This window comes from Macaca fascicularis, chromosome 11 (genome assembly GCF_037993035.2).
Source record: "Macaca fascicularis isolate 582-1 chromosome 11, T2T-MFA8v1.1".
In the NCBI taxonomy this organism is placed as follows: domain Eukaryota; kingdom Metazoa; phylum Chordata; class Mammalia; order Primates; family Cercopithecidae; genus Macaca; species Macaca fascicularis.
The window spans coordinates 23,218,449-23,243,559 of record NC_088385.1 but is presented as its reverse complement, the minus strand read 5'-3'; the positions used below and the strand labels follow the sequence as shown (position 1 = coordinate 23,243,559).

Below are 25,111 nucleotides of genomic sequence, written 5' to 3'. Positions count from 1 at the left end.
CTACACCTGGTGTCCAGCTCTACAACACATCTTAATCCTTCCCTACCTCATATCCTCTGGGCCTTATGCCCACAGAGGAAATATATAGAAATATTCTTTTACAAATACCCTGGTTTTTTTTTTTTTTTCTATTTTAGATACCTTCTTTATATTGTACCAAAATTGATTACAGTTGGCTTACTACTAACATAAACACATGAGAAAGTTAAACATAAATCAAAAGGAAAAGTCAGAAAAGACAGGAAGACAGAACTTTACCAGAAATCCATGTTAAGAGGGTGATGGTATTTGAGCATTAAATTTAGCCATGACCTTTCTGGAGGGCAAAGTTCTCATGACTTTCTGTTTTTCAAAGCATTTATCCCTTGGCACTATAATCATTTGTTACTGTAGTATCTTTACTCAGGGAGGGTGCAAGGGAGGTTCACTTCTGAATCTTCCCCCAGCAATCCCCACACTTTCTGGGATGTTGTGGGCACACTTCAAACGTTCTGGAATAAAAAACGCAAACAGTGTAAGTTTTCCAAGGAGAATTCCCACAAGCCAGAGATCCCCAGCTGCAGTCTAGGAGCCAACCATGCTAAAGGTGACTTTCCCACTAAAAACAAGAAGCACTGACTAGTAAATACTGGCATTCTGGTCTTCCTTACAGTTAAATTCCTGTGTCCATTAATAACCTGACATTCTGATTGATGAGATATAGTTTTATTATTAGTGCGCCTCCACAGTGGATAACCTCTAGTTTTATGGAAAAATTGCATCTCTGACCTGCAAGACTGAGATCTGGAGTCCACCCAAATGCTAACTTCAGTCCTGATTGCCCCCTTTCCTCCTCACACACACAGAAAGAGAGAGAGAAAGGAAATGGCTACCAACCTCTGTCACCTTAACTCAACCATCGCAAGCATGATCAGCTAGTTCTATCCTGCTAACTCTTCTTCGACAGAACAGTAAAAACTGGGTGGAATGAATGATTGAGTAAAACTGATTTTTCTGTTTATATTCTCTGATTCTATCATATTTTCTTCTAGAAAGATTTTTTTTCTTGGTTAAGTGAGAGCACACTCTCTATTTTTCTAAGTAGTTATAGAAACTGTTTTAATATTCTCAAATTTATTTCTGCAAAATTGTACAGCTCTTCAAATGAAAAAGCATTTTAATAATCCCAGATGTGGCAGCATTTTAAAAAAATATTATGTACACATTGCTTTCTTTCTGTATTCATTTATTCAAACAAGGAATAGCAAATGGAAATGTACAAAGTTCCTTAGTCTTATGCAGGAAATGCAGGGAATACTCAGCAAAATCCTAAGAAGCAAAACTGAAGTTAATCAATATTATATACAGTGTATGTAACTCAAATACATGAAAACAAAATACAGAAATAACTCATTTTTAGAAAATATGCTCATTACTTTAAACAATAATCATTATGAACTTGATGTTTATTTGTAACCTTATTGGCCTGGTAATCAGTGAGGTAGTACAATACTCTCTTCTACATGTTTTATAAGGAATTTTCTCTCCTTAGCAGAACAACATTTGTTTTCATGTTCATCTCAAGGTATCAGTTGTGGTGGCAGAGTTTTGTTGCCACCTCTAAAACAAAAAGACACCAAAAAGCCTTTGTAAAAACTGAAACACATTTTGGTATATATGTACATATACATGGATTATATATTTTCATAAAACTCTGCCTTCAGGTAAAGTTACAAAAATTGTCTGCAGGCTGATCTAAAATTTCAGGGATCTACCTTGGAGGATCAGGTACCAGTAGGATCTCCGATCTTATAAGAAATTTTAAGCCTGTCCAGCCTTCTGGGTCAAAAATTAGGAATGCAAAAGGATTTTATTTCCAAGGGTGTTTTACACAGTATCGAATATCACGCATTACCATTCCTAAAAACACCTGGAGGTGCAATTTCCATGTCTCCAACCCAAACAACCACTAAGGCAATGGCCCTAATAAATATTCTGCGAACATATCCAAAGGAACAATGTCAAAGGACTACATTTCTTTATAAAGCTTTGTTTTTCTGATTGTAAAATACGTGTGAAGGTTTGAAAACTTACAAAATACAGAAAAAGGATATAAAAGTACATAAAAATAACCCATTATTCTCCCACATAAACAAGAATGAACATCTTGACAAGTTTCCTTTCTGCTATGAATTTGGCCTATCGTCAATTTTGTTTCATGATTTCACTTTCCAGTCATCAAAAGTATTTTCCCACGTGATTTAAAAACTCTTCATTTCACACATTTTAAAATATCTTATCTTTTGTTGTTCCCAAGCAGTATGTAAAAATGCTTCATAATCAGAAATTAACCACAATATAGAATCAGCAAACTCTAAACTTATAGAGCAATCAGCTATCATAATTTAAATATTTATATAGCACCTATCACTGAAGTGCTCTGTAGGTCAACAGATGGTCTGATTTAATACGAAACAAAATAGAAGTATTTCCTCTATAAAAAGACCTGGGATGTATTGGCAATATGTCTTTGATGGATATGGGATTTGTCAGACTATTCAAAGACTAATAGAGAACGCTTTGAATTTTCTTTGAAAGTCTCATGTTTTTGCTATACTAGAGCTTAAGATATTTAGAGCATCCAAGGAATCAGAGAGGACACAAACAAATGGAAAAACATTCTATGCTCATAGATAGGGAGAATCAATATTGTGAAACTGGCCATACTGCCCAAAGTAATGTATAGATTCAAAGCTATTCCAATTAAACTATCATTGACAATCTTCACAGAATTAGAAAAAGCTACTTTAAAATTCATATGAAACCAAAAAAGGAGCCCACACAGCCAAGACAATCCTAAGCAAAAAGAACAAAGCTGCAGGTATTATGCTACCTGACTTCAAACTATACTACAAGGCCACAGTAACCAAATCAGCATGGTACTGGTACAAAAACAGACACATAGACCAATTCAACAGAATACAGAACTCAGAAATATGACTGCACATCTACAACCATCTGATCTTCAACAAACCTGACAAAAACAAACAATGGGCAAAGGATTCCCTATTTAATACATGATGCTGGAAGAACTGGCTAGCCATACGTGGAAAATTGAAACTGGACCCCTTCCTTATACCTTATATAAAAATTAACTCAAGATGTATTAAAGACTCAAATTCAAAGCCAAAAACTATAAAAACCCTAGAAGAAAATCTAGACAATATCATTCAGGACATAGGCATGGGCAAAGATTTCATGACAAAAACATCAAAAGCAATTGCAACAAAAGCAAAAATTGAGAAATGGATCTAATTAAAGAGCTTCTGCATAGTAAAACAAACTACCATTAACGTGAACAAACAACCTACAGAATGGGAGAAAAATTTTGCAATCTATTCATCTGACAAAGGTCTAATCAGAATCTACAAGGAACTTAAATTTACAAGAAAAAGGCCAGCTGCAGTGGCTTTCACTTATAAACCCACACTTTGGGAGGCCAAGGCAGGCGGATCACTTGAGGTCAGGAGACAGAGACCAGTCTGGCCAACATGGTGAAACACCAACTCTACCAGAAAAAAAGAAAGAAGAAAAAACAAAAAAACAAACAACCCCAACCCCATTAAAAAGTGGACAAAGGCCATAAACAAGACACTTCTCAAAAGAAGACATTTATGTGGCCAACAAACATATGAAAAAAAAGCTGAACATCACTGATCATTAGAGAAATGCAAATCAAAACCACATTGATATACCATCACATGCCAGTCAGAATGGCAATTATTATTAAAAAGTCAAGAAACAACAGGTGCTGGTGAGGCTGTGGAGAAATAACAATGCCTTTACACTGGTGGTGGGAATGTAAATTAGCTCAACCATTGTGGAAGACAGTGTGGTGATTCCTCAAAGACCCAGAACCAGAAATAGCATTTTACTCAGCAATCCCATTACTGGGAATATACCCAAAGGAATATGAGTCATTCTATTATAAAGATATGTGCACGCATATGTTCATTGCAGTACTGTTCACAATAGCAAAGACATGGAATCAACTCAAATGCCCATCAATGATAGATTAGATAAAGAAAATTTGGTACATATACACCATGGAATACTATGCAGCCATACAGAGGAATGAGGTCATCTCCTTTGCACGGACACAGATGGAGCTGGAAGCCATTATTCTTAGCAAACTAATGCAGAAACAGAAAACCAAACACCACATGTTGTCACTTATAAGTGGAAGCTGAACAATGATAACACATGGACATGGGGAGGGGAACAACACAGTGGAGTCTGTCAGGTGGGGTGACAGGGTGAAAAAAAGCAGGATAAATAGCTAATGCATGCTGGACCTAATGCTTAGGTGACAGGTTGATAGATGCAGCAAAGCACCACGGTATACGTTTACCTATGTAGCAAACCTGCACATCCTGCATGTGTATTCTGGAACTTTAAAATTAATTAAATTAAATTTTTAAAAAAAGATATGAGGACGATCAGCTGCAAATACATCTCTTTAAAAGGAAGAGCATGTGAATGACACAAATTTATTAAAATTTCATCTTGTTAAAATGGATATTAAAATATAAAGACATTTATATCAAAATAAAATTTCAAAACCAACTTTTATTACACAAAACATTATAGCATCCTAACAAACTGAAAAACTTGTGAAGAGTTTGAGATGCTTGATTAGAATTTATTTCCATGTAAGCAGATGTCATGACCTTCTCGAATGTCAGGTCTCCAGTTTGTACATCTTCTGGAAGGTGCAGGCAGAAGATAAAATTAGAAGGAAAAAAAGTGTCAACCCAATCAGATCTTTTTAAAGCAAGAAATAAAGATAAATATTCCTTTATTATTTGGTCCCTAAAATAAGAGAAAACATTAAAGGAACTCTCTGTCTGTCCTCAAAGGAAATATCAGCCAGTCAATGCCCAACTTGGCAGTACTGATTTCAACATATATTTAAAATCTGCCGCTGACATTACCATTTTGGTCCAACTCCCAATCATCTCTGGATTATTATAACAATCTTAATTGGTTACCTTCTTACATCATAACACCTATTCTCAACACAGAGAATATGAGACATCCTATTCAACATAAGGCTGGTAACATCCTTTCTTTGCTCAAAATCCTTTGATGGTACCCCATCTGCCTCAGAACGAGTCTTGCAATGACCCCTCATGGCCTATGTGATCTGCTGTCCCCTCCTCCTCACCTTTTTCCATCTTCTATCACAAAAGTGGAAATCCATGGACTGTCTGTAACCAAGTTAGGAAAGAGATGACCACTCTAGGCAGAATTTATAAACTGAAACCAATAGGAGTAGCCTGAGACTCCACAGGACTCCTGCTGCTCCTAGGGCCAAACCAAAATAACTACCTCAGACTAGACTGAAAGATCATTCAATAAGTGGAAAAATCTGGAAGAAGAGTGGTCTGAGGGTTAAGGCCAGAGTAAAGCCCTGTGGAAGCCGGTAAAAGAGAGAGCATCCTGAGAAATATTTTTATGCGATAAAATAAACACTCACTACCTTCCACTGAGGGCCACAGCTGAGCCAGGGCTTAGCTGTATTATACAGTTAATAAGCAGCAAGTCCCTGTCATTTGAGAATAATGGCACCACTGGTATATAATGAGAAAAAGGAGGGGCACGACTGAAATTTTACCATGAAAAATGAAACTAAAATTTTTGAAAATCATTTTGTTTTTCAAGACAAAATATAGGTTATAATAGCAGATAGAGTACAGATCAAATTTAAAGCACGAATCAAGTTTCTGTACTTGGGGTTATAGGACACATAACACAACTGACCCTCAAAAGCATCATTTTTACAAAGACATTCAAGGACTCCATGAATTTTCTTAAATATCTCTCTTAAGCCTTTTTCAATGAAGCACCTGAAGCATCTGAAGTCCCTGTCAGATCTCTCTCCTATTGTTACGTTATCTGGTTCCTAGGACGCCTCACTTGGCAGTGGTTTTGCTTACAATTTAACTCCCTAATACTGTTTTAATTAACTTCCATTAAATTTGCATATTTTGTTAAGACTTGTGAGTTTTTGTAATCAAATGCAAATTTGATTGCATTGTTTTACATAGTGCTTTCTGAAATTTAGCCTATAACCTTCAATGACCTGGCCCTAATGGGCAAGAATATGTATTATTCACGTTCAGCTGTGCACAATGAAGAACCTCTGTCCATTATTTCATTAATTTGATCTTCACAACCTTAAGAAATCAGTTACATTATTCTTATGGTATAGACAGGGTACTAAAGTTTTGAAAGTTTAAGAAACTGGTATATAATACAAGCTTTGGTCTGTGTCAGTCCAGAGAGTGCATACGTTCTTTCTATTTAACATTTGTGTAGCAATTTATTTTGATTTAGCCTTTATAACAGCCATATGAGACACGTAGTGAAGCTGACATTCCTATTCCTATTTTACAGATGAGGAAATTGATATCCAGGGTGATCAAAAAAACTTCTTTGAGGTATCATCAATTAAGTTTTTTTGAACTTCAAAGAAATGAAATCAAAGTGAAACATTCATGAACGTCATAGGTTCATAAACTATAGTGTGTGTGTATAGTTTTTCCCCATGATACTGACCCTTCTTGTCTGAGCCAAGCACTTATAAACTTTTGTTGAATCGGACTGCCAAAGTCAGAACTTCCTGTACAGTTTTGGTAGACAGTAGTTTATAGTCCTGTGATTCTCAACAGAAGCAACTGGGGTGTTCCTTAAAACTGCAGATTTCTGGACCCCACTCTACACTGAACTGAATCAGAGTACCTGGAGGGCTACAGGATCTATAATCCAGTATTGAAAGGTCTGAATTTCAATAGTTTTCCCAAATAATTTTTATTCACAGTAAATTTTGAGAACTACAATAAACGGCTCAATTTAGAGGGTGTCCAATGACATGTAATTACATGTAGGTGAAATTAAGCAATGTCCTCACAGACTTCAAAAGCACCTAAGGCAGGTTGATTAATCTATTAACCAGGGGCATTTACTGTTATTCATAAACAATAGTTTGATTAACATGGCATTACAGTTATATAAGAATAATTATCAACAGGGGAGAAGTTAGAACAAAAGAAGAATCTGGTCATACTGAAATGCTTACAATGTAGCAAATATTCAGTGTAAAATGGAGAAAGTTCTGAGATTTTTAAATAAAAAACTTGCTGACATTTTTAATCAGTTCTGGTCATATAAGAGGTAAAAGTTCACATAAGATTGCTATTAGCATACATGTATAAGTGAAAATGATAAATGTGCTAAAAAGTTAAAGAATAAGAATCAATGTCTTGGAAACTAATGAATGTCAGGAGAGTTCGTGAATAGCATTAGGATCTCTTACACAGACCATCATCCCCTGAGTGGTTTTGGTCTAATGACAGATCTTGAGGCAATGCATGACTGGATTTCCCACCCAGCTTCCAAGAGTGTCTTTCTCAGTGTCTTCTCCTCTTTTCAAAGCATATAGGGTTCTAGTTTTTATGTGAACTAATATTATGTCCTCAAAAGACCATAAAATATTTTTTGAAAGCTGAGGAATTATTCTTATGATTTTGATCTAGTCTTCTTTCTGCACAAACAAAAACACTACCATTCGTTTTTGGCACTCATTTTTATGGTGGTTTTCACATCTGAATGTCACTTTATTTTTTAGATAACTTATTTAATCGGTGTTTAGTTATATATATATCCAACATTCCCAATCTAATTCTCACACTTTTTATTAGGACTAGTTAATTGCTTAAGGAAGTTCCACCAAAAACACTTAAAAGCTCTAGCTGTAGTTCTGTAAAGGGGTTAAGATGAGTAAATCTAATTGTTATTTAAGTAAAAAGGAATGATGAGAAGTGGACAAAATGAGGCTATTGCCTTAATAACTATGCTGTAATTTAGATCCTACTTATCTAGCAAAAAAAAACTCCAATTATAGGAAAAACAATCCCTAGGAATAAAAACAGACACGATTCAAGATGATACACACAGCTCCTTGTCTCAGAATGCAAACAAATGATTTTGCTTCTAAAATGTTTTACAAAATTTAAACTCACAAATAGCTTCATTATATTTTATTTCAGTTTAATTTATAATGAATGTCTCAGTTAGTAATATATTTTTTCAAATAAAAACCATATTGAGATTTTTAAAAATAGTATATTCAAAAAACTCTCAAACTCTGGAAGCTGTCAGTGATAGCAAACTCTAAAAAGTCTGCCTGTGAGAACACTTGACATCTACAGATAAAAAGAAACTTGAAACCATAAGGTTGGAAACCACTTTTTCCCTAAACATTGTATTCCTAGTTCATCTAATGTCATGATCATCTTCCTAACATACTCAAAAGATATGTCTCTGATTTCAGTGAGAGGATATGAAAATATTGTACCTTCTCTCAGTATTAAAACTACAGCAACAAAACATTCTTATCTGACTTAAATTGTTCTATTTTCACAAGTCAAGTTCTATTAAAAACTAGGTGGACCAAAGAAAAATGACTGAAAAGCTAAATTTATTATTCCATAAAACCCTATAAGCTTCTGATTTTTCAGTTCAACTTGACTCTGAAATTAGGCTACCAAATTTCTAGATCATTCCACATGATGGAACTAGCACTGCGGTTGGATGACATTTTTAAAAAGTCAATTTCACAATGTCATCTCTGGAAGCAACCATCTCAAACTTTGTTTTGTAATTGATCACAATTAAAAGCTAAAGAGATGGCATTTGCCTTACATGAGACTTTTCACAAAACACAGCTATTCAGTAAGGACCTCCAACAAGAATGCAGACCACTGGAGTGTAAAAAAGGTGATAGCCGAAGAGCACCTGTCAGACCCCTGTGGGATTGAATGGAAGAAAATAAAGACAGAGTTTGTTCTCTCTCAACGTATTAGTTGAATGTGAAATACACTTGATATTTTATTTTTCTAAAAGATGAACCCTAATTTCAGAAATCTTTCAAAGTTTTATAGTACAATGATCTTGGTGGTAGCTTTGGTTATTTTCAGTTGAGAGTGAACTAAAAATAGTTATCTAGGACTCATGCTGAACATGGGATTTCCTACCAGTAAGGGCACAGCCCCTTATGTAACATATGCAAGAAAATATTTTTTTAAGTAACCAAAATGTAAACATCATGTTAAAAATGAAAATGTATAGGTTTGTTGATAGTCTATTTCTTCTCTTCTTTCCATAGAAATTTCCTTAAATCAATTAAGTCACCACCTCAATCTCAGGAGAATGGGGAGATAAATAAAAGTTTCAAGTTAAAAGTCTCTTATAGGCCGGGCGCGGTGGCTCAAGCCTGTAATCCCAGCACTTTGGGAGGCCGAGATGGGCGGATCACGAGGTCAGGAGATCGAGACCAGCCCGGCTAACACGGTGAAACCCCGTCTCTACCAAAATATACAAAAAAAAAACTAGCCGGGCGAGGTGGCGGGCGCCTGTAGTCCCAGCTACTCGGGAGGCTGAGGCAGGAGAATGGCGTAGACCCGGGAGGCGGAGCTTGCAGTGAGCTGAGATCCGGCCACTGCACTCCAGCCTGGGTGACAGAGCAAGACTCCGTCTCAAAAAAAAAAAAAAAAGTCTCTTACTTCTTTTTCATCCATTTTTCCTACCATCCAGCCAGCACTTACAATAAGCAAGACACTGGGCCAGAATTTTCTAAATGAAATGCTGATGGTTGAGAAAAGGAAGCTACAAAAATTTGATTCCTTTTATAATAAAAATTGTCTTAATCTGAATCTGACTTCCTTAGTTCCTGAGACTAGAAAGCAAATTCTCAATACAGCATAAGCGGTTCAGCAGGCTCTCTCTCTTCCAAACTTCCTGAGGGACTGCTGCTGAGGCTGGACCCCGAAATAATAACTCCCAAACAAGGGGATGTTTCATACCACGAGGACAAACACTGCTTGCTAAGGAGCATTTCTGAAGTGGATCTCTAAAATACGATAAAAAATAAAAACTCTTTCATTTATTTGTGTCCATGCCAGCTTAAAAATGGGCTAAGGATGCTGATTCCACATAGCAGTATAGCAGTTGCCACAAAATTAAACATTCCCCACTGAATAATATCTCTATGACTTCAAACTTCCATTAGGTCTCTTTAAGTGGTTTATACCTGGAGAGAAGGAAACACTTGCCACAGACATAGCATAAATATTCAGTTATTTAAACTTACTTCACAAGATGGAAAATTTTTACTAAAATCCTATTAAACCAAAACCACAAGATTCTTGCATAAACTTATTTCAATATTCTAACAAGGTACTGGGAGAGACAGAATGGCATTCCTTAAAATTTGAAACACATTCTGAGGGAGAATAATCTATTAGGTAAAAAGAAAATGAAATAAAAATAAAATGTGTATGTAGATAGAGATGGAGAACAGAAAAAGACTGACCAAAAAAAAAAAAAAAAGGGTACCGGAACATCCTCTATATTAATTTAAATCAACTTCAAAATTGACCAGAGCTAACAGTAACTAGTTACATTCAAGTATAAACTCTTTCAAGCAACAGATGTGTGTTACAATGACATTTCATTCTTCAGCTAGCTTCTTCAAGAAGTCTAAATTAAGTCCACTTTACCAGAAGTGAGCCAGTGTCCACATTATTTCATTTTATCCAAATGTGCTTCTTTGTATACCATGATTCTATTGCCTTTTGATCTTTTTAGAATTCCTAGTAAGTGAAAATCTATGTACCTGTGATAAAAATCTATCTATACTTAATCTGCGTGTAAAAATAAATAATATACCTTGTCCCAAGCACTGAGAGTATCACACACAGATATAAACATTATACACAAAATAAATGTCTTTTAAAAAGTTAATCTATTAAAGTAAAATGCCATATATAATTTTCTCTTTATTTCTTGATGTAGCTTTGGAATTATGGCTACTGTTAATGAATTCATAGAGTCAGGAAAGGTGATGGAGAGGACATGACATTAAACATTTCCACACTTTTTCATCTGAAATCAGTTTGAAATTGCAAACCAGAGAGAACTCAGAAAATGGCTCCAAAAGTCACCTAATCTCAATTCCTAGTTTAAAACTTCCACGCTATCAAAATCTCCAATCCACTCTATACACAAAATGAACCATTTTCATTATGTTTCCATGAAAGTGGTATTTATATAAGCAATACTGAAAAGTCATCAGCCCTTTACAGACACTGTTACAATTTTCATCCATTAAAGCGACCAGCAGGTTTGTGACTTTTAGTTTCCTAAATTACAAAGATAATGACCTGCACTACAAACATAAGCACTTTCATTTCTAAAGAGACATTAGATAACCCAATTATAGACTAATCATCATGAACATGTGTTGTGTTTACAGTGTATCCATAAGCAATGCCCGTTACATACCAAACTCCTAAAGGCAAATTCATAATTAACTGGAAATATTGATACTGTGTTATAAATCAGGTTAACATAAATGTCTTTTATTAAGGAACTCTGCTAAATCTCCCTCTCCAACGAAAATAATCATATTTTAAAATAAACGCAATAATGAGAAATGAAGAAAAAAGGGGAGATAGACTTGGCAACTATTAGAGTGGTCCAAAACTGAGCTATCAAGATTACAGATATAATTGCAAAGACTGTACATTGTTATTAAATCTACAATGATTTTTCATTATAACTGAAGAGGTGACATCAGTATCTCAAATATTACAAATCTTTAAAAATACAGAGCTGCACTGCCCAATATGGCAGCCATTAGCCCCCTGTGTCTATTTAATACTTGAAATGGGGCTAGGCCAAACTGAAATGTGCTTTAAGTGTAAAACACACACAAGATATTTAGACTCACAAAGAAAGAGAGTGCAAAATATTCCTTTTTTTTTAATACTGATTACATCTTGACATGCTATGCTGGGTTAAATAAAGCATATTATTATAATTCATTTCACCCATTTCTTGGGTGTGTATGGCCTCTAGAAAATGTAAAATCAAATGTATGGCTTGTGTTGCATCTCTATTGGACAGTGCTTATCTATAATGTTTATAGGACTGTTTTCATCAAAGCCACTGGGTGACACTGTTTCTTCACTAAATTGATACAACCAAAGCAATTTTCTGCCAGAGGAAAACCACACACGCACACACACAAATCATAAATGCACATACAGGTACACACACGCACATGTACATACACACACCTCAGCAAACAACATGTGCCCCTTATAATCAGTCATCTTCTCAGGATGAAAGAACATGAGTACCCTTAAAGTAATGTTATTACTATTGCTAGCAAGACTGGCTATCCTTGAAAGCTTTAATAATCATTCACAGATTCCTAAATAAGAAATGACAGCTCTAATCAGATAAAAAACACAGACATTGCTTAGTTGGTGACTCTTCTCAAATAGCTTTCCATCTTCGAAATGGTAATGTTCTTCATGACCTCCTCTGATATTATACCCTATTTACTTATATTTTAATGAAATTCTAAAGAAACACTGCAAAATAACAGGTGAAAAAATTACCAGCTGTTTTTGCTAATGGAGAAATGCCTTACCGATTTGCAGATTATGTTTTGCCTGCAATTTTGAAATCCTGAACATACAAAAATCAACGTATTGAAAATCTAAAATAAAACTATTCAATATTTCAGCCACTGCTAAATACTTTTGTTTGATAAGACTCCACAAAGTTAGACTTTTCAGCACAACTGATATTTATTTATGCGACAAAGTCAAGAATAATTCATTCCAGAGGCTACCTGGTATTATCTGATTACCAGAAAATTCATTGTAAGGGCTGAACAAGTTTTGTGTTATTTACACATCTGACACTCAATCTGATGACTCAATCTTATAATACTGAATGAGAATTTAGAGTTGGCTCCATGTGAAAAATGACAAATAATACCAAGGCTTAAAGTTACCAGCCTGACTCCTTTCCTACTCTGTTTCCCCAGTAGCATAGTCAAGTCAAAGAGGAAATGGAGAAAAGCCATCTTGCCTTGGGCTATCTTCACACATTTAGCTAACTCTCAGTTTCCTTCTCTCTAAAATCAGAATAATTCTCGTCTACTAATTACAGCCTTTTCAGAATTAAGCATTTAAAATATCAGTGCAACCAGCTGTTTACAGTCATAAACTAACTCGACATTAATACAATCAGTGCACTATTTTGAAGTGTAACATGTCCTAAATCTAACAATATTTTACCTTTGTTTCAGAGCAGACTGTAGAGGTACACCAAACTCATTTCCATTTTCCAAAATATTCTCCATGTCTTCAAAATGTAAAGTTGCTTAAAATCTAAACCATTGATGTTTAACCATGTATGTGTTGAGGACCTTCTGAAAACCTATGACACTAAGACTTTTTGCTCGTAAGAATGAACAAATGAAGTTTTGCATATAATTTCAGAGCAGAGGTGAATGAATCCTGGAGCCAGGTTAAAAACCTGCTCTAAGTTATTATATGCATTTCTCCATTATCTAAGATTTCACTGTGACTTCCCTTTTTCTTATGTTCATGTCTCATTACTCTCACTAGGCTGTAAACTTTGGAGAGACAATGCTGTGCCACATCTCTCTGTGTATTATTTGTATCATTTTTAGCACGAGGACTAATGCACAGATAAAATGTGTTGATTTGAGACCTGGTAGGTTGATTGATCAAAGGCCTTCATGGATAATGGGTAACATTAGCTACAGGTAGGATCTTCTTTTAAAACACTGGTATACATTCACAATGAACAGGTATGGCCAACTAATATTTTTTACAATTGTTATACAACACATATTCCTCTAAACTACAACTCAGGCGCATCTGTTAGACTTTTTTTCAGTAATGAAATCTGTATATTTTATATCAATAACAGCACAAACATACATTCGCAGTTCAGAGTTAAAACAATTCCACAGTAGCCTTACTAAAAAAAAAAAAAAAAAAAAAATCCTTTAATAAAAAAATACTATCGTGAAACTATATATAGGTAATTACCAAAAGGATTCAAGTTTCTATATAAAGGAATTATCTTCATTTGAACACTAATGGAACACATCTTTAGGTACAAGAATAGGAGACTGGACTTTCTGAGGGTCTTTAGAATTATTTCACAGAGGTTCATTAAACACATGAATGCAGAATATAAGCATACAATTTTTTAATCTCAATTTGAGGGTTTTTTTTTAGAAGACATAAACACCACACAGAAATGGAGCAGGAAGACTCCAATGAAGAGGAGACACATGGCAGCCAAGTAAACAATTCACCATAAACCTGTAGGGTTATGCATCACTTCCGGGAGCATAAGACATTTCGCCATCAGCCAATGCAAAAGCATGATACAATAGCTGCATTGATTATCTTCACACATCCAGGACAGTACAACTCAAAACAATAACTCTTTCTCAAAAATACAACTCCCATCCTAATCCCAAAATAAACTGTTTCTTTTGATAGATAAAATAACACACGTTTTCAATGAAGTCGACATTGACTCTACTGGGCTGACTGACACAAACCGTATTAATGGAAAAATCTCAAAATATATAGGCATACTTCTAATTTTGAGGTTTATAAACATCCTACCTTGACAGAATGAGAACTTGCTTAGAACAGAAGTAAAATTGAATTTGTAAAGCCTTTATTCAACTAGCACTCTGAAGAGATTATTTCTCAGAGCTGAATTTCCTAATAGACTACAACAAATTCACAAAAATGTCACTGCAGATAGAATGTTTTTTCATGCCAGTGTCACTCACCCTTGCCTGCCTGCACCCCCTCCCCCAAGGCTTTTCAAAATGTATTTCATACACAGAGTCACTGTTCTGGTTGTTTATTTAATTAACATGACAGCCCAGCATACACAGCATTTCTTTCAGTTCTACAGTTTTAACTTTTTACACTTTCGACTCAATGCAGAAAGAGTAAAATTACTGTGTTCACTCCTTCCAGCCTCTGTAAATTTATATAGATTCACTGACTATTTATGTCACTTAAAAAAGTTTTTCAGTATGCTTTAAATATCTGTATTCACAAAGTAAAATCACAATTTTTGTCCCCCACACACAAAAAAATTCTTTTCCTTCACCTTTCCCGAGGGATAAGGAAATCTTGTTTTCCCTTTTCAGTATTTTGAGAAATTAACATTAATTAATTTTAATTCTGTCACCAAGTCAAAAGTAATCAGCATTGCTCGTTGAATCACCATAAACTGAGTAACACTACTGAAATGCAGAAGTTACAATTTAATTAAAAGTCCATGATTATTTCTGAAACTTACTCAATTTGAGCAATATGTTTATATTGAAAGGCATTTAGGAATTTAAACAATGTATTCTACATTTTGAGAATAAGCAAGTTTTTTTGTCAACGAATAACAATGCCTCCCATCCAGTGCCTACCATCAAACACCATACCCATTTCTCCTATTTTTGCTTTGCTGTTGTTTGCTTTCTCTCCTAAAAGTATGTTTCTCACATCAGTGATGAAAAACTTGACTCTTCTTTTAATAACTAAGATCAAAATGGATAATGTTGTATCCATCACAAAAAATGTCATCATTAAGCGGTACAGACGCATTAATGTAACAGTCATATGCCTTTGTGTTTATCTGAAACCACAGGTAAAAATATAAAATTTTTCTTAATAGGTAACTAAAATAAAATTGCATTGGTTTGAAATCTTTCAGAAGTGAATGTGTAAGGTGGTCTCAGTAATTAGAGAGGAATGAGCAGCCAATTATAATTCTTTATTTATAAAGAGAATGGAGAGACACCCCTTCAAATACAATTTCCAAAAGCAAAAAATTGCAAAATTAAAATTTTACAATGAAAAATAACATACTAATCATGCGTAATATCTAACAGTCCAAGAAAGTCTAGGTACCTCTGTATATTCCCATGTTTAGGGCCGAGGGCACAGTGGTACTTTGAGAGAGACATATCTGCTCCGGGATGCGAACGTCCACTTAGAAAAGATGCACCCACCTTAACAGACACTTGCCTTCTTAACACGGGCAACCAAAAAAGTAGTTTGACACACTCATCTACAAAATCAGCCTCAGTATTGTAGACACTGGGTTGGCAGGGCTAAACTAAAAGCCAAACAAACTTTATAGTTCTTTAAGCTTTAAAGAACTATAAACTTTGTTCTTTCCTGAGAATAAAGATATTCCCACTTGCATTCACAGACACCAGGGCTATAGATTTATGGTTCTTGAAAGGAAAAAAGGGAGGGAGAGAGAAAAATGTATCTGTCAGTTGGTTTCTCTTATGAGAATTTTATCATATATTCTCTTTGTACTTTTAGAAGTGAGGGTCACTGAAGAGGGATAGTTCATAAGTTAACTAGCCACTGCCATTCATACAGAGAAGAAAATGATGAAATTCTCTCACCGGTAAGCCTCACAATGAGCAAAGTGCAAATAAATTCTCAAGAGGACTCTGACAGACTGTGCTTTTAAGTTCTTAAATGACTATTTAAAGTTCACTTGTTGCCTATGAGAATTGTCTTGAGTTGAAAGTAAACATTCCTTCAGAAAAAAGACAGATGATATTCAGGGGAGTGTTATATACTTATTTTATAATTATTTTGATGTTTGACTTCACAAAGTATGCAAATGACAGTGGTACACTTTGCACCCTTAATCAGAAGTTTGTTTCCTTATGATAAAACAGATAAGCCATTTACTATGTAAGCTCCTGAACTTTTCACACAGTAAGGTTAACGTATATGAGATACTGTCCTATCTTATAAAATAGTACACTGTGTTAGTTTCCACCCACTCCCCACAATTATGCTCAGCAACAACTTTTAATGGGTCATATATATAAAAACTAGCCTTCAGTGACACGCACACTCACCCATGCCCTCATTAAAACTTCAAGTATCTCAATTTCTGCTAAATGTATTCTTGTTTTTCCATCAAGCGTAAGACATAAAGTTTCTCACTTTAGAATAATCTTCATTAACACAGCCTTTAAAAAAAATAGTGACCAAAGAAAATTACAGAAGTAGATTGCAATTACATTTTCCAACAGCATTAATCAGCAAAACATTAAATATGCAATGCTTACTTTGATAACTGCAGATAATTCAAATTCTCCATTTATCAATTTAAACCAGAGAAAACCAATAAAAATTTGTGGGTTAATGAACGCCACTGGTTAATTTACCTAACCACCTTCTTATCTTCTATCCACCCTTAATTTCTTAACTTATAAATGTTAATATAAAATTAAAAAATATTCCACAGGGTGAATGATACCAATTTGGAATCAAGTTGCGATTAAATCCCAGATTTTCCTTAGACATTATGGTTGTGAAGTTTGCAATAGTCACATCATATTGCCCTATAAGTTAATGAATAGTGTATTCTGAACATACTTAAAGCTGTGATATTTTCGTTTAAAAGACATTCTGTTCTATAACTGTGAAAAGAAATCAAAATGGTTAGTTTACCCTCAAATAGATAACTTACTTTACTGTAACAATTTCCAAATTTTTACCAAAACTAAGTATCAGTCAGTGGCCTGCTTTCTCCTCCACTCTTAGAGTAAGCTTAAACACAAGAAGCATTTGTTTTATCTAAACGAAAAGCAAATAACTACATTTGTTTTAAAATAAACAGACTATGATGCTGTCATCTACTCTGTTAAATAATGTCAAACAGCCATAGGTCTGTGTAATCAACTCCATTTCAGAAACAAACTAGCCACCCACACCATATGGTGACTGCTATTTCTTAGAAATACCCAAATGATTATCCACAGAATAACCTTAAAAGAAAAAGCTTACTTTATCTTAGGATATTCTCTTGCTCCCTAAAGTTGTCCTAATAGTACCATAGGTAGGCATTAATTTAAAGGGAAAAGTGTAAATTTCCACTTGCTGTGTCTAACCAGCTCCTCCTCCCCATCAAGTGTCAAATCCACTTCAGACAGAGGTGAACAAATCTGCTTCAACTAGAGAAGCATATACTTCAGTATGCTTTTTTAGACACAGTATGCATTTAAAATTGGGATTTGTTTTTTTATCCCCTTTAGAGCAACTGTTCTATACTTTTAAGTCATTTAATGATAATAAGGAGACTCATCCCCAAAAGTGACTAAAGTTTTATTTACAACTTTATAATCCCAGGTTCCTCCTCCTCCCACGTTGTAGGAAGATATACATCTCCAGCAATCTTAGAAATGGCCTCCCAAATTAGTATTTCCTGTAAAATCTACATAAATCCATTTGAATTTACAAATATCCACTTAAGTATGCACATACTAAAGGAACTGTTTTGTTTTTAGTTGACACTAAAGTGCAGTTGACAATTTTGAACAATTCCAAAGTTCAGACATATTATTCCCCAAGTTGAAGTTTGTGATACAAAACACACTAGCATGGAATAATGCATGCCCCTAAATTATATTTAAAAACAAACTGGGTACTATCAGCTGCAGCCTCTCCAAAGAAAACTCACTGCAAAACCAGAAAATGTGTATCAATTCCTCGCCTTCAAGCATAGCTTGCTTTGCTCTGGAATCCTTTTACTGGTTTTCATAAATGTTTAATATCATTTCATTAAAAAGACATTTTACTTTTTAAAAAGTAGAAATCTAGTGAAATCTGTGTGTTAAAAAAATCACTCATTGCTAAAAGAGTAAACTTAATTCTAAAATTTCTGCTAAGGAAGGAAAGCGTAAGAGTACCGAAAAGAGTAGGCAAGCCATACACCAGGTGTAGCAGATCTAAAAAGTTGGCCCAGCTGTGGAAGACCCTACACATGCCATCTAGTTTTGTTACTCAATCGTGTTTCAGTTGTTCCCGTTATAAAACTACTGTGTGAAAGGGGGGGGGGGGGGAACCTGCTAGTTTCTTATTAATTCTGAAGTTAGACCACTTTTCTAGGCTATCTTCCCTTTAGTTGCCAGCGCTCGGATTCTCTCCACTCTGCGCCGGTTCCCAAGTGTTTCAAGTTTCCCCAAGAGCCGAGAGAGGAGTTGCCGGTGCTTACCTGTTCCCTCGGTATACAGGGCAGGGAGGTCCTCCGATGGGACTTGCTGCTGCAGCCGGACATCTCGGCGGACACGACAGAGCTGGACCGCCTCCTCCTCTTAAACACCGGGATATCTTCCTTGGTCCCAGCAATCAGCTGGGACCCCAAATGCTCCCTTGGAGCCGCCTCCGCGGACTGCGGCAAGATTTGTTCCACGTACCTGGCCAAGAGGATCCCCAGCACGCCGGCCAAGTACGCCAGGTAAGGTCTCCAGGCGACCTTGAACCTCTCTAAGGAAATGAGGGACACGGTCCTGACCGCGCTAGTCAAGGCGATCATGAGGACGCCCAGCCTCAGCCTCAGCACCAGCCATGTCGCGGCGGCCAAGCAGCTGAGCACCACCCCCGCGGCTGGGAGCGAGAGTAAGTGATCCTCCCCGACGCCCAGCCCAATCTGGACGAGCGCTTCCCCCCCACAGCAGGCGGCCAGCAGCGCGACAGCCAGAGGCAGGCGCACCCCGGCGCGCAGGAGGTACAAGCCCATCCAGAAGAAGGCACACAGGAGACTGAAGAGCAGCGCCGAGGGCTGCAGCCAGGGGCTAAGCCGCGCGCCGCCCCCAGGAGCACCTCCCCGAGGCCCCGGGAAGACGCCCCCTTCTGCTCCCGGGGCTGCTTCCTCCTCCTCCTCCGCAGCCGCCTCCTTACACTGCTCCAGGTCACAGCCGACCTCCCCGCGAACCAGCCTCACCAGCAGCGCCAGCAGAAAGGACAGGGAGCCCGCGCACAGCGCGGAGGAAAGTTTCCGAGAGCGCCGGAGCGGCTGCAGCACTAGGTCTCCCAAGCAGCCACGGCAGCCCGAGTCCCGCGGCGATGCGGGCTCCGCACGATGGTGGCAGTCCCGGCCCGCCGTGGGGGCTTGACTCACCCCACTGTGGACGGGCTTGTCCCTGACTCGTGCAGCGTCGCCGGGCACTGCCATGGTATGGGGTGCCCTCTTCACCGAATTCCCAGTGGCCCCCCGACGCCCCCGCCCCGACCCACACGCGCGCGCGCGCGTGCACACACACACACACACACACACGCTCTTCCCAATTCCACCCTCGGAATCCTTCTCCCCAGGCCCACAATCCACCGAAAGTTTCAGCTTTTGAATAACTCCTGGAGAATGCTAGATGCTCCAATGAGACTTCTTCAAGTTAAAAGCTAGCACGCTCAAGTTGAAAGCAAGCACGGGCAGAAACGATCAGGATTCCCCTTTTCTCTCTTTGAATATCTTTTACAGATTATCTGTTCTACCCCCACCCCCGACTTATATCCTCCGGGGTCTCTTCCTACTTCAGGATTTCACAAATTGCCCAATGCATCCCGCGCACAGGAGCCGCTGACGCTGGAGGAGTCTGGGGCGCGGGGCGGGCTCCGGGCCATTCCGAGGCGCGGCTCGGCGCTGCGCTGCAGCGCGCCGGCCCGCGGCAGATGGAGGTCTCCCTTCTCTTCCTTCCTGCAGCTCTTTTTCTATCACTCTTTCTTTCTCCTCGGCCGATTCTCCCCGGCACGGCCCCAGGACGCGAATCGCCATTCCCTGGGGCAGAAAGCAAAGCCTCCCCCGCCTCTGTCAATCCAATTCATGGCAAAGGATGGAAAAAAAAAAAAAAAAGGAAAAGGGGCTGAGAAATAAAAAGTTGCTAAGTCCAGACGGAGAGAGAGCCAGACCGAGAGACTAGCGGCAGCCGCAGAAGGGAGGGAGGGAGAAGGAGCGAGCAAGAGAGGAAGGGAGGGTGAGAGGAAAGGGAGGGTGAGAAGGGAGAAGGAAATTTACTTTTTTTTTTTTTCTCCCCACTTCTTTTTGATGCAAGGTTGGTGGCGATTTGCAGTTTTGCAAAGGGGAAACGAGTGGAGACGACTGCTTGAAATTGTATAAAACTGGCAACTGGAGTGATCGACAATTCCGCTTTCTTTCTTTAAGGCAACTCCCTAGGAAAGCTTTCTCAGCCGAGCTCCCGCCCCCTCCTCCGGAGGAGGCGCTACCCTCAGCTCGATTGCTCCTTTGCTGGGAAAGCTGCCGGTTCAACATACAGGCTGGAGCAGGGGCTGCTGAGGCTGATCCACCGCCCAGCCCACCGCAGCCCAGGGGTGTGGGGGGGGGCGGGGCTGCGGCTGGTCCTGAGGCTGAACTCCCTAGGACGTTGGAGGGAAAAAAATAAAAAAAGATAGTGTTTGCCTACTTGGCAGATGAGAGCCAACATACTTTCTACTGTCCCTGAAAATGACAGCCACTTCTGTCTTATTCAAAGATGCTCCCAAGTCAGGTACAACAGCAGTCCAATTTCAGGTGACATTGTAATCCTTTGGTTGCTCCTGCTGGAAGGTCTGTTTTATGAGAACCCAAGCCTGGCCTGTTGGTTCAAATGATGGAAGAATCAGCCTTACCTAGACCACAATAATATAAAAAGAAAGGAAGGAGAGGCAGCAGTCATTTAAATCCAGTGTATGAGTATTACACAACAGTTTTTGACTGTGGAAGGTAAAATTACATTGAGATTTAGTGACCATATCCTCAAAACAGGTTAACAAAGTTTAGAAGCCCAGATAGTTCATCAAAAATTAAAGAAAAACCTCAAGGGAGAGGTGAGGATAGGTGGGTTAACACTAGGAGAGATCTTAGAAGACTGACTATGGCTGCAAAATACTACATCTTTGAGCAAAGCATATGAAAAAAATCAGGACCTTAGTTATTAATGAGTAAAGGTTCATGTACAGCAGCAATGTGATATTTGAGAAACTAAAAGAAAATTTTCAAGCTAACTTTTTTTTTTTTTTTGGCAGATTATGAAAAAGAATTCAGTATCTATTCAATGGGCTTAAACTCTATTGATGTTCCTTGGGATCTGGTTGTCTTTTTAAAACTAAAACAAGAATATGATACTCCACTTTTAACATGGCCATCTTAGATGTCATTTGCCCTCACTAATAATAATCTTAATCCAATTTTGTCTTAATTATCTTGACATTCCAGGTTAAAGTGTATTTACAGCCTAAAGCATTTAGATAATTGATTCAATATGCCACTGTATTTTGTGTGTAGACATGAAGCAATAAAAAAAGCCAAAAGGAGATCCTTAAGATAAAATTAATTTATGGGGACAGGGGGAGAAGATGGTTTAAGTTTTAAACAGCTTCATGGGAAGCAGCCTGCTCTAGTAGGAGGCAGATATTAATATTATGACATAAGTAGATATGAGAAACTGTAAAGGTACAGCTTCTCTCTGTCAGATGTCCAGAATTGTGCTACCACCCAGGAGTATGAGTTGGGCAGCTAGTCAATGGCAGTAGGCACCATCTGTTTAATAATTAAGGAAACAGGAGCAGCAATGTCTCTGCCAAAGACAAATGAGCCCCCTAGCATGCACACATACTTTCATGAGTTTCCTTTTTAGACATATGATTCATATGCCAGATCCTACCTGGGACACGTCGGAGTGAAAACCCTTGATTGGAAAATCGTTCATATCTGTTGGCATCAAAAATGACATATTAAAATAATAAACTGTAAAAGTCTGGCATATATCAAGGTTAAAAAGAAAAGCAGAGTAAGGGAAATTTTAGAATATTTCAATTTTATCTGTCCCCTACCCCCACAATTATCTCAGTTCTTTAGAAAATTTAATATAATAGTATCATAAAAACTGAACACTTAGGGTAGGGGAAGCAGACGTTTTTTAGAAGTTGTAACAGGAAAAAATGGCATTTGTTAATGGCAGCAAAACAAGAATATCCTAAATCCACGTGTTAAACAATAACATCCTAGAACTCTTCAATAAAATAAGGAGGAGATAATTTTTTTTTTTTTTTTTTGAGACAGAGTCTCACTCAGTCGCCCAGGCTGAAGTGCAGTGGCGCGATCTCGGCTCACTGCAAGCTCCGCCTCCCAGGTTCACGCCATTCTCCTGCCTCAGCCACCCAAGTAGCTGGGACTACAGGCGCCCGACGCCACGCCCAGCTAATTTTTTGCATTTTTAGTAGAGACGGGATTTCACTGTTTTAGCCAGGATGGTCTCAATCTCTTGACCTCGTGATCCGCCCGCCTCGGCCTCCCAAAGTGCTGGGGTTACAGGCGTGAGCCACCGCGCCCGGCCGCCATCCAGGTTTCTTTAACAAATCATAATCAAAAAGTTATTTGTCCCATCGAAAGAAAAGAAGGTAGATTTTCCCCCCATACCATCCAGAACCCAGAGGCAAGTGAACAAAAACAACAAAATGCTAACGTTAGAGAGATGCAGAAACCTGCAGGACTATACTAACTGAAAGAAGCAACTAATAATGTACCTTTAACAGAGTACATTAAATGAAATAAGCTGCAATACATAAACTGGATAGGGAGCAATCACATATCAACACTGCCCATTTTCTACAGATCGTGGTGAGTCCTAGTTTAAGAAAGTGACAACACAGCTGAAGAATAAGGAAAACGTTGTACATGCAGAAAAATAGTAGAACATGGACATCAGAAATAAACATTTAAATTTTACTTGATAAATCTTACACTTAGCCAAATCTAGCAAACCTGTTTTTATAGTTTTTTGGGAAGAGGATCCAACCCATCACATTTGAGCTTTATTAAATATAGTTAAGCATCAGGGGATTCTATTGTAAAATTCAGTAAGTTTACATTCCGTAGTATGGGTTCAATCATTCTCTGCTACCTATCTGATTATTATATATTTATATCTAATAGGCAGCTAAAATATATGGTATCCAAAACAAAATTCTTAACTTACAATTCGCTTCCTCCCTATCCCCTATCCACCCAAAATATATTTTCTCAATATATATTTACATCCAGTAAATATATATTTACATCCCAGTAAAGAACATAACCATCTACCTAGTTGCTCAGGCCCCAGAAGAGGGAACTGCTCTTGATTCTTTCCTTTGTTTATCTTGCTTTACTTTTAGTCGATTAGGAAATCCACTGATCCTCTCTAAAATGTATTCTAAATTCATTTACTTTTCACCGTCCCTCTTATAATAACCTACCAAAGACCCATCATCTTCCTTGGCCAGGACAACTGCAGTAACTAACTGATCTTGCCCTACTTATAATTCATTTTCTATATAGCAGAGTAATACTTTAAAAATATAAATTGAATTATGTCCCTCCCCTATTTAAAATGATCCAAAGGCTACCCATTGTAGTTGCAGAATCCAGTCCTCATCACAGTCCTCATGACAGTTTTACAAGGACCTACATGATCTTTCCAAGTAATTCTCTCTGACCTCTCCTCCTATTCCAATGCTCCTACTTCACTGGTGAAGCACTATTTATTAGAGCTTTCTTCAATGACAGATAGACCCTCTGCTGTCCAGTATGGTAGCCACTAACCACATGTGGCCGTTGAATACTTGAACCATGGTTGGTGTCACTGAGGAGCGGAACTTTTGGGAAGAGGATCTAACCCATCACATTTGAGCTTTTATTTTATTTTATTTTAAATTTTAATACATTCACTTGGCTAGTGTCTACAGAAATGGAGAATGCATCTCTAATACCCCAAGCCACCTTTGTGGTCTTCATACATGTGAAATGGGAAACCGTGTTCAGGGCCTTGGTATCCAGAGATTTTCACATAGCTGGCCCCTTGTGCTCCATCAAGTCTAACCTCAAATGTTACTTTATTTCCGAAAGGCTTTTTTTCCCAAGAATCTTATCAAAAACTTGTTGGACACCCCATGTGCACATACACACTTTTTCTCTCACTATCATCCTACCCTATTTCATTGTATTTATATCACTTATCACTATATAAAATGGTCTTGTTCATTTATTTGTTTTCTCACTTATCATTTATCTCTGTTCACTAGGGTGTTAGTGCCATGTGAACAAGGACCATGAATATCTTTCTTGTTTGCTGTGTATCTCCAATTACCAGAATAGTGCCTGGCATATGATGGAAGCTTGTCTTAGTGTGTTTATTGTTGCTATGAAAGAATACCTGAGATTGGGTAATGCATCATGAGGTGATTTAATCATATGAACATCACAGAATATACTTACACAAACCAGATGTGTGACCTACTACACATCCCGGTTATATGGTATAGCCTATTGCCCCTAGGCTACAAATGTGTACAGCATGTTACTGTAG

General features: G+C 37.6%; 1 protein-coding gene across 1 annotated transcript in view; it reads right to left on the bottom strand.

Annotated features, from left to right (window-relative positions):
• The window catches only part of PDE3A (phosphodiesterase 3A), a 315,011-nt gene extending 294,303 nt beyond the window's left edge, over window positions 1-20,708 (bottom strand). The window contains exon 1 of the mRNA XM_005570302.5: window positions 18,988-20,708. Within this exon, the coding sequence (XP_005570359.3) occupies window positions 18,988-19,947 (960 nt within the window). The 5' untranslated portion in view covers window positions 19,948-20,708. The remainder of the gene's footprint in view (window positions 1-18,987) is intronic.
• Window positions 20,709-25,111: the final 4,403 nt, after the last annotated feature.